This window comes from Chelonoidis abingdonii, chromosome 9 (genome assembly GCF_003597395.2).
Source record: "Chelonoidis abingdonii isolate Lonesome George chromosome 9, CheloAbing_2.0, whole genome shotgun sequence".
NCBI lineage: Eukaryota > Metazoa > Chordata > Testudines > Testudinidae > Chelonoidis > Chelonoidis abingdonii.
The window spans coordinates 7,129,077-7,144,160 of NC_133777.1; the positions used below are offsets into that span (position 1 = coordinate 7,129,077).

Consider the following 15,084-nt stretch of genomic DNA (forward strand, 5'->3'; position numbering starts at 1 on the left):
GGGTTACAGAATTTAGAAAGGGGTGTTCTCTAATGTGTTCTATTTAAGCCAAGTCCATTCAATATCTTCTGCTCCTTTCCAATCAATTCTTGAATGATCATTCGGCTTCCGGTACTTTTTAGTTATTACAAAAAGGTTGTGTCTGTTACGGGGGTAACATTGTCAGCACTGAAATAAGTAACCGCAACATGTGTCTCACTGCCTCAAACACCCTTTGTTTTTTGTTCATTTAGGTAGCAAGATGGGAACACAAAACCCGAGTTCTCAGTAGAGTCTGTGGCTCTCCATATACTGCGTGTTACTGCCTGGGCGCTGTCATCCTGCTGCTTAACTTTATACGAAGCCATTGGTAAGGAACCTATTTTATCACTTCACATTAAAGCAGGGATGGGGCTAGTGGCTATGGAACCGGGGCTGGCTATATCATGCCCTACCTCCCTTTGAAAAGCCATTTGCCTATTATGCCAAACCAGCCATATTTAGGAGCCAAACCCAGTCCCCCCTTTTTTTGCCACAACTACAGCAAAAATAAAATCGAAGAAGGAAACAAAAATATTTCTATTTCCGAGGCAGGAAGGGTGGGGAGTAAATAGGAAAATCAGGAGTATTTCAAGGTGGCCTCATTTAACTATCACTCACTGAGGGTCAAACTTTCTTGCTTTGTATCCCTGTTCTACAGAGAAAAGAGATGGCCCAGTGGTTTGGGTACAAGCCTGGGATCTGGGCCTTTGAATCTCAGTTCTCTGTTTGTACACCTGAGCGAGCAGTCCTGCCCTGCCTCCCAGGGGGCATGTGAGGGTAAATACATTAAAAATTGTGTTCAGATGCTATGATAAGGGGGCCCTAACCCTATACATATGTAAGTTCAATAGATTTCATATGTCTTTCCACTGACCTGATGGTGATTGATAACTAGCAGATTATTTTTAAAAAGAGCATTATACAATTCCTTCTAAGTTTTATTTTCTGTATTACTATTTCATGAACTGGATGCTGGCCAAGGATGCCAGACTGCTGGTGTTTGGAGAGTAAAGTCTTGCAGGTACAGAACAGGTGTGGCATAGGCATTGCCTGGACAAGGTTTTCCTATGTTTCCCCGGCAAGACCTTCATTCTCCCTGAGGGGGTCTTTCTGAGGAGACGCCAAACAAAGGTGCTTCTGGCTCTGTGATCTGAATGCCTGTTGACTAGGCGTTGCTGGCTGAGATCAACAACTTATTTCACATGGGTCACCACGTATAGCCCTTAGGTTGCATCAGCTTTGGGGGACCAGCAGCATGGGCTAGATTTGAAATGGTAGAATTGAGGAGATGACACCAGCTGGGTCCTAGTGTTCCCAGAGTGCATGTGCGTTGAGGAGTTTCTCCCATGGACAGTGCTGGGTCAAAAGGAGCATTGCGGGGAGAGGTGGCCCAATTTTATCCACTCCCTTCCCAGTGGAGCAGCATAAAAAGGCAATGCAATGGAAAATTCGGCCCACAAAGTTTACATCACGGTTTGTGGCTCTGTTTAAATCTGAAGTTGCTTCTTTTGGTACATCTGCACAGACCCAGATACATAGCGTATGTGTCGGTGTGATGCGTCCTTTCCTTCCTTCCTTAGGACTGTTGAGGCATTTTTAGCTTCCTTTATTTCTCAGCTGCCTCCAATTAAAATATTTCATAATCTAATCACATGGAGTCTTAATGCTGAGATAGTTCAATAAATTCTGCCTGTGATTGAAATGCTTAACTGGAGAAATATAAGGACTTTGTGAGAGCTTAGATGCCTGATGGGAAGCAACCAACCTGTGCTGGGCTGAAAGGAATCATTTCATACCATGTTAGATGATGATCATTTAGGAGGTGTCTCCATGGACCAGGCATTTAGCAATATGGAGCTTTTTGCCTTTCACTCACTGGTTGGAATCCAGAAGGAACCTATGGGAGTGAAGTGCCCAAATCCCACTGCCTTTGAAAGCCTCCCCTGAGCTATTTTAAGTACTTGTGTGGTCTCTGTTACCACAGTATTTGAGCACTTCACAACAGGGTGGTGCAATTATCCCCCTTGCAGCACTAGAACCCGGGCCTGAGGCGCCTGGGGCAGCCCATGTTCCCATGTTGCCACCAGGAGGCCATGTAGAGCCACATCCAAGGAACACCGTGGAGATTAGGTGCCGCAGGAAGAACCACGCAAAGGGGCCAGAGCAATAGCAGCCTGCAGCCCTCTGAGGGTATGTCCACACTACAATTAAACACCCACGGCTGGCCCGTGATGGCTAACTCAAGCTGGCGGGGCTCGGGCTATGGGACAGTGTAGACGTTCAGACTTGGGCTGAAGCCTGGGCTGTGGGACCCTCCCTCTTTATAGGGTCCCAGAGCCAGGGTGGGGATGGGGTGGGGTGGGAGGGAGCATGCCCCTGCAGATTAGAAACTCTGTGCCTATGTCTCAGGCCCCTCCATCCCCTAGGGACGACCCTGGGTATGCCACGACTTTCATCCAACTGCAGCGCGTTGAGTTGGTGGCCTTTCTCTCTCAGTGGACAACAGTCCTTGTGGCAAAGATCCCTGATAAAATGGATCTTAAGGCTGGGACACTGGGTGACTGGAGAGCTGTGTGCTCTCCCAAGCCCTGCCACTGACATGCTGTTTGATCCTTGACAAGATGCTTAACTTCTCAATGTATCCATCTGTTTAAAAAAAACCCAAAATAAAGCACTAACTCTCTGGAGCAGGGGGCTTCCTTGGTGTTTTGAAAACACCCATGCTGCACTTTGTATGCTGTAGTGGTGTAAAGAATAACTCACCCGTAGGTCCTTGGCAAGTCTGCACAGAGACACCCCTGGGTATGGCCAATCGGGGTGACCGCCCAAAGCCCCATTCTTTGAGAGGGGGCCGCGTTTTGAAAAAATCAAGAGCAGGCGGATGGGGAGGTGAGGCGGGAGGCAGGTGGGCGGGCTGGGGAGGTGAGTGGCAGGGGGGAGTGGGGGTAGGGAGGTGGTGGGTGGGCAGACAGCGAGGAGGAGAGTGGTTGGGGGTGTGAGGTGGAGCCCCCCTACCAGAACCTCCCTCTCTCCCAGCACCTCCTGCCTGCCAGTGGGCCCTGCTGATCAGCACCTCCCACTCCCTCTCAGCACCTACCACCTGCCACAGATCAGATGTTTTGCAGCATCAGAAGGCACTGGAGGGGAGGGGAGAGGAGAAGGAACTGGGCGGGGAAGGGGTGGGGGCAGGAAGAGGCGGCCTGGTGGGTGCCCCAGGAAGTTGTCTAGGCAACCATGCAGCCATTCTGGCTTGCTGCAGCTCTAGGCTTGCATTGCCTCGCTTTCTGACCTCCAGTCTCTGACCCTGACTCTTGCCTCCTGACTTCAACCTGATAACTAGTCCTGATTGCTGCTCTCTGACCCTGGTCTTTTGATTCCGGCGCTAGCAGCTACTCTGATCCCTGTTCACCTGCTGCCTCATGGCCGTTCTGGACTCGGTGACACCAGCCCAGCAGTGACCACTAGGCCAGATTGCCTATGCTCCAGTCCTATACACCCATTTTGCTGATGGGAAACTGAGGCACAGAGAGGCTAAGCAAATTGCCCAAGGGCACAGCAGGGAACTGAACCCATGTCTTCTAAATCTGCGGCTAGCCCTTTAATCATTGGACCATCGTTCCTCTGCTAATGTCACCTGAAAAGTCAAAGAATGGCCTGGCGAATGAGAGACCCTCTTGCTCTTAGAGATGATCCCTCTAGGTTAGGACTGAGGTGCACTGGAAAGGCAGGATGATTAGGGAGGCTCCCACCATTGTGGTCTCTGTTGCCTGGCTAGAGAATATCTGTCTAGCGTCTTTGACCAATGGGTAGGGATGCGTGTGTGGAGGATACATTTTGAACTCTGTATTGAAACAAATGGGGGAAAGCAGAATCGAGTTGTGTTCAGTTTGTAGAATCAAGTGATCTCTGTTAGCAGCCTTTAAGCATTATGTTTTCTTGCTCTGCTCTCTTACGGTTATTTACCCTAACTGATTTCGTACTGGAATGATTGGAGGGTCTTCATCGTGATCTGTTTGCACAGTACAGTGTATGTACAGCTGCTGCATTTTTTAATCTTCAGGACCAGAGGAAACAAATCTATGCATCCTCATTAACAGTTACAGTATTTCCTGTGTAGAAGAGTGGGGATTACCTTTGCATTTAGCAAGCAGGATGTTTAAACTCTTATCTGAGATCTCCCTTGATAATGCCTATGTTAGCTGCTAATATAGAATGAATGAAATACTGTGCATTATGGTAATATGTCCTTAAATGCTAGTTCAGTGAAGGTAACACACAGGTTCTTAGACTTTCCCCCTTGGCACATTTTGTCCAGGAGTTGATAGGTTAGAGTCACTCTAGCCGCAGCGCAGTCATTAAAGACGGATCTGAACTAAATTCCCAGATCCGGTTATGCCAGGGTCCGAGCTAACGGGTTGGTTAGTACTTCAGATAATTTCAATGGCATAAAAATTGGAGTGGAATTCGTACATGGTTTTGATGGATTTTGCTTCTTAGAAATGACACTGCCCGCTGCCCCTCGCTCTCCTGTATTCCTCACGGCCACCGCACGTTGCTAAAACGCATGTTGGGAAGCTCTTAATTAGTTTAGACCATAATTGAATTTAAGGCCATAAAAAATGTCGTGTGTATTTGGCTTATGTAATACAGAGATAAGTCTGTATGGATTTCACAGGATGCAGCACGATCTGGTTTTTGACATGCACAAGAGCCAGTTCAGAGGTGGAGGACTCCACGTTTTCAGAGGCTGTGCCAGCTATTAAACTTGTTGGCATGGCATGCACAGCCCTGGCAGAGCTCCCTTTGTGGACACTGTTAGGGTCCCGTATGCTAGACCGGCACACTCCTAACCTTCCCTCAGACTGCACCACTGTCTTTCCCCTGGCTTCTCTGGCACATAGGCACAGGCTTTCTGTCTGTCATGCCTTCAAGGAAATTGGGTTCCACAGCCTAGCTGCTCTGGGCCCCCAGGCAGGCCCACTGAGAGAAATTTAAGGCCGTAATACTTCATGTTCACAGGGCCTTCCCTCCCATTTCACTGTATTTACACAGACATTACAGACTTGGGGGAGGAAGGGGCCTGAACTGGGGCCTTGCTACAGTTGTCCCCTATTTCTCCCTCTCTCATCAGCTCTGCCCCAGGACCAGTGCTGACCCCTTAGATTTCCCAGTAGCTTGAGCACACCGTCTCCTCGGGCTCCAGCTGTATGGGCACTTTGCAATTTAATCCTTCAGGGCCTGTGAGATGTAAAGCAAACAGGTCCACACGTGGGCTTTGCAGAGGTTTCTGAACTCAATTACTCTTTACTTTAGAGAGTAAAAACAATAAACAGATCCAGACAAAAATAAGAGATGCCTACATGTGTTTTCTAGCCTCAGTTTCCTCACCACTCTTCTTGTGAGCACTCTTTGGGCTTAGGTCAGAGTCCTGTCGGGTGTCTAGGATCCTTTTCCTCCAGCTCATCACTTCTCCTCTGAATGATGGAGTTTCTCACTCTGACCCTGTAGTCAACGCCCTTCCACTCGCGCTCTCAAAATGGCTGGTGAAAGACCCTCTCTTTTATAACCTCCGGTCCCCTTTGTTCAATGATCCTCTAATCAGCCTCATCAATTGATCAGCATCCCTCTCCAAGTGATCCGTTGCTTAGTTAGCTTCCCCCTCTGGAGTTCAGACTTGAAAACCTAGGCCTGAGTGGCAGCCCTCTCTTTGTCCCCAAGTGCTCTATTTGAATGGACAATTGTCAAAGTTTAACGACCTTGTTATTGCCAGCCCTGTGCTGGGTGCAAGAATTTCTCTTGTTTCCTCCTGTGGATTTTAGCTCAATATGGAGGCAGAGGCTAGCTTTGCAGTCAAAATAGAGTTTTCAGTCTGACACAGGTACATAGGGAGTTCCCACTATCACCTAGAATTCATAAGCATTACCTAGACATTGTCTCCAAATCACCATACAGGTCATAATGAAGGCTTGAAGGAAGGGCCTGACTTTAAATCCCTGAGTGAAGGTCTCGCCATGGGACAGCCAAGTTACTGGATATCACTAATGTCACACTGAACAAATGGATGTCTCTGTCCAATTATGCAATAATACTTAGCATGTATATAGTGCTTTTCATCTGAAAATCTCAAAGCACTTTATAAAGGCGAGTAAGTGTCATCATCACTAGTTTGCCGAGGAGGTAAACTGAGGCACAGAAAGGCCAAGGTCAGACAGCAGGTCATCGGCAGCAACCCAGTTTCATGACTCATGGACTTATCCAATGGATCAAGTCCATCTTAAGTGACCTATTCTTGTAGTAGTTTTTTTTGTTTTTTGTTTTTTTTTAATTTGCATGGGTTCCCAAGATGACCATGTTTTTGTATGTGTGTGGTTTTGGTTTTAACCTCTGCATTTAATTGGTACCAAGGTAGGTTCAAAAGGTGCTGTACTGCAAACATTAATCTCTGCCAGGTAATCTTGAGTGGTGAGAGCTGTGGCTTCAGAATGGTGGTGATGTGTGCAGATGAGTTTTGTTAAGAGCCATCTCCTCTCCAAAATGAGCCTGCTTTCAGCATTGCAGGGCCCCTAGTGAAAATGCTGACCTTTATTTCTTTGCTCAAAATCTGATAAGTTACGGTGGCCTTCACTCCTCATTCCTGGCCCCTGCACGTCCATAAAGACATCAGCAGGGCCAAAAGACTACAGAGCACAGATGGCAAAAGAGCAACAAACATGATTGTGAAAACCTAAGCAGTGCCCCGTTGCCTAATGGAGATGCTGTAATCTCAACGGCTGATTATGTCAGGAAAGTGACTGCAAAATCCTGTCTTGCTGTTTCATTCGCTGCTTCTTTCTTTTCTTTTTCTGAGTCATTTCTGCTTCAGCATGGCAGAGCCAAACTAACTAGTAAAGAGCAGACTGTGCCTCGTGCATTAAATAAATTACTGGGCAGGTTCCTAGTCCAGAATCTTTGGCGATGGATGGTGGTTAGTGAAGCAAAAAGAGAACATCTTGTGGTTTGGGGGGTGAGGGGGGGGTTGGTGGTTTCGGATGCCAAGTTGAGACTGTAATGCTAGCCATTTAAAAAACAAACCCATCAAATGTCTTATGTGGGCAAGTGGTGTCTCTGAGCAAGAATGAACTGTGGACTCCACTAGGTGTTTGTTTTTTTCAATAGCTGCAGTTTTTTATTTTAACTGCAGTTTTAAGACTCTCTCAAAGCCAGGGAGAGGGAACAGAGCATCCCTGGAGAAAGCACAAGCGGTTAAAATAAAGCTTCGCAGCGTGTTAGCTTTTCCTCCAGTCTTGGAAATAAATCCTGCTGCACTGGAGAAGAGAGGACAATGAAAAGCAACGAGAGCCTTGTGTGTCTTCAGTGTAGTTGGAAATGAATATCTTGGGTCTAAATATATTGTGCACCTTAGACAGTAGGTGCTTCCTATCTGGAACCTTCTTAATCAAACTCAGCTCATTTCTTGGAAATGGCTCCTGGAGGGCCTCTGACCTAGGGAACTGTTTAGCAAACTGCGTAAGAGAATTAATTGCTTTTGTGCAATTGTTATGGCCGTTAGATTAAAATTCTCTGTGATCAAAGTTCTTTGTTCTCGCAGGACCTCTTACCTGTAAAAACCTTTTCTGATCTTCTGTTGTTTGGCCGCCTCAGAGGTTCGCGACATTTATCCTGAGAGTGCCTGACTTGACAAGCCTTTATTCTTCCCTTAATTTATGGCTAAAATGACTCTCCAATGCATTAGCCTAATTGTTGATATCTTTCCCCTGTGTGAACTCAATACAGCCTCCCTCCAGTGCTGTCACCTGATCCCTCTAGTTTCTCTTTTTGCAGTGCTTTCTGAATATGTATGCTAAAGTCCCAGTTACTCTCTCTCTTGGTTTCTAGGCCATGCCCATCACCTTGGTATCTGAGCACCTCCCAGAGTTATGAAGTGAACATGCACACCTAAAGAGAGAGAGACACTTCTCTGGCTATCAGAGGCTGGATTTTGGTTGTTTGTGTTATGATTTATTTTTGGATGGAGTATTATGGTTTGGGGGCTGGGCAAAGTAAGTGGGGTTTACATTTTGCTCTGCTGGCACTAAGGTTCCTGGCCATCCTGATGTCTTCTGGGAAGGAATTCCAGATCTGTGAGCCAGTTGTCGAGCTCTGTCTCCTGCACGCTGGTGTTTCTCACCTGAACTTGACAGTTCCAGGAGAATGAAGCCATCCCAATGGGATCTTACCAACCCCTGCCACATCTTTCAGGCAGGACAGCAGGATTGACCATCTCAAATGCTGCGAAGAAGCCTAGCAATGAGTATTGGGTGCCCATGGCCAGAGGAGAAATCCCGTGCGATCAGTGCCAGCTCAGTTCCATGCCCTGAGCTGATCGGGAGAAGTCCAGGATATTGGCCGTGTCTAGACAGAGCTGGAGGTGAGCCTTGGTGAGCTGCTCAATTAGCTTGCTCAGGAATGGGAGGTTAGACAGTAGGAGAGGATGGTTGCATTGGGTCATTGTTTCTTAAGCATGGGTTGGATTGCAGGAGGATGGTCTATCTCCCTCCTCAAAGGGCACACTGACAGTCTTGGTAGGCAGGCGCCCAGCTGCACTCTCATTGCCCAAGAAGGGCATGGAAGGGAGGCCTCTCTTTTCTTGCCCTGCTTTGGACTTCCTGTTGCAAGCGGGCTGAATTCAAAGATGTGTTATTGGGCCGACGTCTCGTACGCGGTTCGTGCTTTCCTGAGAAGCCGTCTCGATGCAGGTGATTTTCTCTGAGAAGTAGGTTGATAATTTGTCACTGCTGGAAGTGCTGATGATTCATGATCCGCCCCGAGTGTGAATGAATAACCTGGGGGGAATCAGATGATCTAACATTGGGCCCTGAGGTATCATTTAAACAGACACTGTCAACTTGAATTTGTTTTAAATGGGCTACTTTTTGAAAATGCATGTCCCTTTAAAGAGCATTGGGCAGGAGTATTTAAAATTCCTCTTACAGACACATTTGATAAGGCTTTCTCTCCTCCCCTGCTGCCATTGCTGGTAAAATACAGCCTTGCAGGGTTTGGGGGAACAGTATCCATGAGCACTGAATGCATCTCCTAGAGCAGGACATGAGAGAGTGATGTCTGCCACACTTCAGGGTACCTGCACCTGTATTCCCTCTCCATAGTCCCTCAAAGGTACCCCCATAAGGTTTCTATCTCCTTGCCATAGGCACCGACTCCATGGTGCTCCAGGGCTGGAACACCCACGGAGAAAAATTAGCGGGTGCTTAGCACCCACTAGCTGCCAAGCTCCCCCCACCATCACTGCCCACCTGCCAGCAGCCCACAGTGATCAACTCCTCTCCCCCCGTCCCCATGCCTCCTGCATGCTGTGGAACAGCTGTTCTGCAGCGTGCAGGAATTGCTGGGGGCGGGGAGGAGTTGGGACAGGGTGCGTTCTGGGGTGGGAAGAGGCAGGGCAGGGATGGGGCATTAGGGGAAGGGGTGGAGTGGAGGTGGGACCTGCAGCTGAGTGGGAGTTGAGCAGGGGTCGGAACCTGTGCTCCCTGCCATCACCCCTCTTGGATGGAGACGCTCCTCTGTGCCCTTCCTGACTGGAGGGGTTTAAGGCAGCATTACACTGCAGGATGCCCAGCAAGCCAGACTACCTAACAACCAGCGGCTGTGCTCTGCTTTCTCTCCGAGTGCTATGAACTGTGCATTGCCAGCAGTTACAAGTTACCTCACAGCTCTTTCTGAGCCAGCATCTTTGTTCTTCAGGTGAAAGCATCACAGAGAAAACATTTAAAAAAAAATTCCAAGTTCCTAGACGCAAGGTACATGCTTACCAGAGGTGTCCTTTGGAACTTGAGGAGGCCAGAATCTTTCCAGTCCTTTGGCACGGGTAGGGATGACCCTTTAACTGGAGGTCCTGTTCATTGGCTGGATCAGAAAAAAGGCCCTGAGTCAGTTTAAACACAGCCCTTTTATACTGAAAGCCCTCTCTTTGGCCACTGGTCTGTGGAAAGCCCAGTTGTAACCAGTCTATGCAAGTCTCCCCAGGGTGAGGTACCTGTCAGGAAGTGTTTGCAACCTGCATGATTCACCTTAATCACCTCTGTCATGGTATAATTCCCCACTCTGAACCTTAGCGTCCAAAAGATGGGGTACCAGCATGAATTCCTCTAAGCTTAATCATCAGCTTAGAACCTGTAGTGCTGCCACAAACCAGGAATTCCAGTGCCTGGTACACTCTGGTCCCCCCAAAACCTTGCCCGGGGACCCCCAAGACCCAGACCCTCTGGATCTTAACACAAGGAAAGTAAACCCTTTCCCCCACCGTTGCCTCTCCCAGGCTTCCCCTCCCTGGGTTACCCTGGAAGATCACTGTGATTCAAACTCCTTGAATCACAAAACACAGAGGACAATTCACCTTCCTCCCTCCTTCTCTTTCCCCCTCCCAGACTCTCCCTGAGAGAGAAAGTAATCCTGGCACAGAGAGAAATTAGCCTTTCTCTCCCCCTTCCCTCCTTTCTCCCCACCAATTCCCTGGTGAATCCAGACCCAGTCCCCTGGGGTCTCACCAGAATAAAAAAACAATCAGGTTCTTAAACAAGAAACTTTTAATTAAAGAGAGAAAAACAGTAAAAATTATCTTTGTAAATTTAAGATGGATTAGGTACAGGGTTTTTTAGCTATAGGCACTGGGAATACCCTCCCAGCCTAAGTATTCAAGTACAAATTAAAATCCTTTCAGCAAAAATACAAATTTGAACTCCTTTCAGCCAAATACACATTTAAACTCCTTCCAGCCAAATGCACATTTGCAAATAAAGAAAACAAACATAAGCCTAACTCGCTTTATCTATCTAGTACTCACTATTTTGAACTTATAAGAGCCTGTATCCGGGAGATTGGAGAGAAACCTGGTTGCACGTCTGGTCCCTCTGAGCCCCCAGAGTGAACAACAACCAAAAACTAACAGCACACACAGAAACTTCCCTCCCTCAAGATTTGAAAGTATCCTGTCTCCTGATTGATCCTCTGGTCAGGTGACAGCCAGGGTTACTGAACTTGTTAACCCTTTACAGTCAAAGAGATATAAAGTACTTCTGTGCTATTAACTTTTCTTATCTGTTTATGACAACCTCCCACTGTTTTGAGTTCCTGGAGGAGCTAAAAGCATCCCTTCCCCCCTGTTGCTGTGTACAAACCCTGGCCCACAGTGATCCATAAACCATTCATAACCTTAATACAATATATTCCCCCAAAACTACTGTATGCAATTGCAATATCTGTCCCAATTTTGTTGTGCTAGGGCATGAGGTAGGAAGTGCAAATGACCATCAGCAAAACAGAGAAGCTGTCTGTATGCACAGTGCTGTCAAGCAAACAAGGGGAGCAAACTTTAATGAAAAGTGAGATTTTTTTGTGTGGTTTCCTTGTAGAAATCGTAGATATGAATGGGCTTGTGGGCTGCGATTGTCAACACCCGCCGGGAGGAGTTACATACTGACCTAAATAATATGCAGGCAGGTGCTGTTAGAAACTTTAAGTAGTTATCAGTGAGAAGAAGCTGGGAAGAAAATGATGGACAAAGGAGTTGTTGATGGTAAAGGCAGGAAGAAATAATCTGCTATTGTGACACTGCTGGTCGCAGCATTCGCTGCGAGTGAATTATTGGATCTTCTGCCACAATCGGCCCCCGTTGACTGAGAGGAGCACTCACTGCCAGTCTAATTATTCCTGTGTAGTGGGACTGCTCTGTGAATAGCAGACTAAGGGACAGTATCGTTACAGCCACTTCCGTATTTGCTGCACCTGAAACCTTGGCCGGGGAAGAAACACTTGCATAATTCTCACTGTGATCTCCCTAAATAACCTCCCACCTCTGTCTAGACTTTCCTATTATTAAAAATCTTGCTCGATTGTGCAGAGACATCCTTTGGCGATGCTCTCTGCCTTCCTATGTCCAGTTCTTTCACAACCATTTTTAGTTCTCCATTTGGAGAGGGTCGCTAAAATTTGTGGGGCAAATAGTGGGAAGTGCTCATTCTCACAGCAGCAACCAGCCTTCTTGACCAGGCCCTGGAGATCTTCCAAAGGAAGGTGCTTGCACAGGGCTATTACTGCAGCTCCTAGGATAACCGGATATTCCATTTTTATAGGGACAGTCCTGTTTTTTGGGACTTTTTCTTATATAGATGCCTGTTACCCCCATCTCCTGTCACCCTAGTCAGGCCTGAAGCCAGCATGGAAGATTCAACTAGTGCAGATTTCAGTGTCCAGTTACTTGGTGGAGATTCACATGCCCGAAGCATCATGTTGCAGTTCTGCTCTGGAGACTGTACAGGCTTCCAGGTGGTTTCTGAGTGTAGTTCAAGGTGCTGGCCCAATCAACAGCTCACTGATTTCATTAGCCTAAATATGGATTTAGGAGCCTAGCTTCAGGCTTCTATTCTTGACAATCTTGGTGTTTGTCCCCTCTGTACCTGAGTGGATTCCCTTCTGCAGCCTGTAGGAGAAACCTTCCTTTCCCATAAGCCCAAACAAGCTTTATTCCTGCTTTTTATGTCTTTGTACCCCTGTTCAGGCACAAGTTTGAAAATCATTCCCACCTTTTATGGGCTTTATTCTCTGCAATTTCACACCTCGTTTGTTAGTTTATTTCTAGTCCATTTGTTTTAGCTCTCAAAGTTAGTGTCACGTGCAGAGCAACAGATGGATCATCTCAATGAGCTTGTCTCTCTGAAGAGAATAGGTGAGGAGAACCAGGCCTGTTACCGTGGGCTCTGAATTTAAAAACCCCCATCCATAACAACCTCCAGAAACATGTTGTGCAGTACTATTTCTTTGTACTTTATGCAGCCTCTCCAGACTGAAGTTTTTGGAGAGAGCCTTCAGTTTTATAGACTCATAAACTTTAAGGTCAGAAGGGACCATCAGGACCATCTAGTCTGACCACCTGCACATTGCAGCCACAGAACCTCACCCACCCATCCTGTAATAGACCCCTAACCTCTGGATGAGTTACTGAAGCCCTCAGTCAGGTGCTGCGATTAATCAGGCAGTTCCAGATCAGTGCAGCTGGGCCGATTAGTTGCCTAGCAGCAGAGTTAGCAGGGAAGCAGGCCAGTAGCTGGTCCTAGTTGGCCAGACCCGTGATGCAATCCACCTCCCTTCCCCCCCTGCAGCAATTCTTTGTATGGGAGCATTAATATTGGGGGAGCATTTAATATCTCAGTCTCAGCGTTTGGAAATGCAGTCCGACAGGTGGAAACAAGAAGAAGCCAGAACCAGGAGACCTGCCAGCACTTTGCACATCCCCAGTGAGTGCATCACTGCTCCATGAACTACAGCTTGCGATCCACTGGGAGGGTCCAGAACTGTCCAGATCTTGCATTAGGCTGCACTGAGTGTGCTCTGATATACAAGTAGGCTGCAGCTGGCGGAACCCAGGATGGACTTTCTTGGGGGCTGAGGCAGGGCGTTCTTTATGGAGGGCCCTTAGCTGTGTGCTACCCTTCTGCCAGAGGTCGAGACAGCTGAGACCACCTCACTTCCAGAGTGCAGTGCAACGCTAACCCCTGTACACAGACTTTCCCTTGATAAGAGTGGCTGAAAAGTGGCCCAGGGATGCAGCTTCCTCTCCCGTGCCATTCAAGCAGTGCCACAGAACATGTTCTTCCGTCAAAAAGCAGTAGTGATTTCTTAATCCTTCGGATCAGTCAGGTGCTTGGATCCCACAGTGATCCGTGCTTTAGAAATGCATGCCGTAGATAGGTAGATGGCTGTTAGGTCAGTGGATCTGGGCCTCCATGCATGTGCTTTGGGGTCATGCCCAGGGTCCACTTCGGTGGTGGTCCACTCTCCTTCCCTGCCCTGACTACATGAAATAGGGGGAAGTTCTCAGGTCGTGGGGTTTACAGCAAGAAGGATCATAGGGTTCCTATTTGCAGTGGATTTCAAACCTATCTGGACACAGCATGGAGTTAATTGTCTCCTCCTCCTAACAGATGACATGATGCTTTGGTAGGACACTGGGCTGGTACAGTAAAGATGACATGTCCAAGACAAATGGTGCAAGGAGCATTGCAGAGACATATGTTAAAAGGGTCATTTTAATGATGCATCTAGTACTTTTCTCTTGTCCGAATGAAGGGTGGTTGGCTAGTGCCTTACCCACATAACTAGGGTACCATACAGTGAGATAAGATTGCCTTGCAGCTGCCAACGTCATGTTATAGATGCAAAAATGATTAGAGTTGCTGAAGACTGTGTGTGGATTGTCATGGCACAAGTTAATAAATGCTTAAAAGGTTTATTTACCAATTCTGAAAAGTCCTGTGGTCATCATGTATAATGCAAATAGAGATTCTGTGTAGGAAGATATAAAACTTTACTACAGGGGAAGACAGTCCATTATCTCAGTGCAAACACGTCCCTCTTAGCTGTAAGCTAAACACCAGGGGACCAAGCAGACATGCTGATTAGAGGAACTGATGTTTGCATGAGTATCCATGCATGAAAAGAGAGGTTGAGATCATTTGGAGATAACGGTAAGAGGCAGACCCTGCCAAAACAAACCACATCACATGCTGGCTGTGGCTGGAAAGACCTGAGGTCTGATTCTCAGTTACCTCATCCTTGTGCTTTAAGCCACGTTTGTGCTCTTTGTACTCTGGGGCCACGCAGGGTCCCCAGTGTAAGTTAGAGCAGCCTTGTGGTTGCTGTAACATAAGCTTTAGGAAGCAGAGAATAGCCTTAGTGCAGTGTGCGCTAGCCATGCTGCTGCTATGCTCCCAATGTACCTTTTATGCTGGGGACTGGGAGTAAGACATGCAGAACCTTGACACTAGCTCTGCGCTGGCCAGAGAGAACCCTTGCACCGAGAGTATCTTTCCTGCCCACTTTGATACATCTTTGCCTGCCAGAGCACTGTAGACAGGCCCTAGCACAGCTAAGGGTCAGGCCCTTAATGCTGTGCAAAGACATTAGTGACCTAATCCGCAAACATCTGCATGACTTAAGAGTTCTGAAGCATCCCTAGAGGGTTGCTTTAATAGGCTGTATGTTACTTTGCTTAGGGTATGGCTATACTTG

The 15,084-nt window shown here is 47.4% G+C and overlaps 1 protein-coding gene across 1 annotated transcript in view; it reads left to right on the forward strand.

Annotated features, from left to right (window-relative positions):
* PEMT (phosphatidylethanolamine N-methyltransferase) overlaps positions 1-15,084 on the forward strand; it is a 96,122-nt gene that overhangs the window by 45,741 nt on the left and 35,297 nt on the right. Inside the window, exon 3 of the mRNA XM_032762796.2 lies at positions 234-349. Within this exon, the coding sequence (XP_032618687.1) occupies positions 234-349 (116 nt within the window). The remainder of the gene's footprint in view (positions 1-233; positions 350-15,084) is intronic.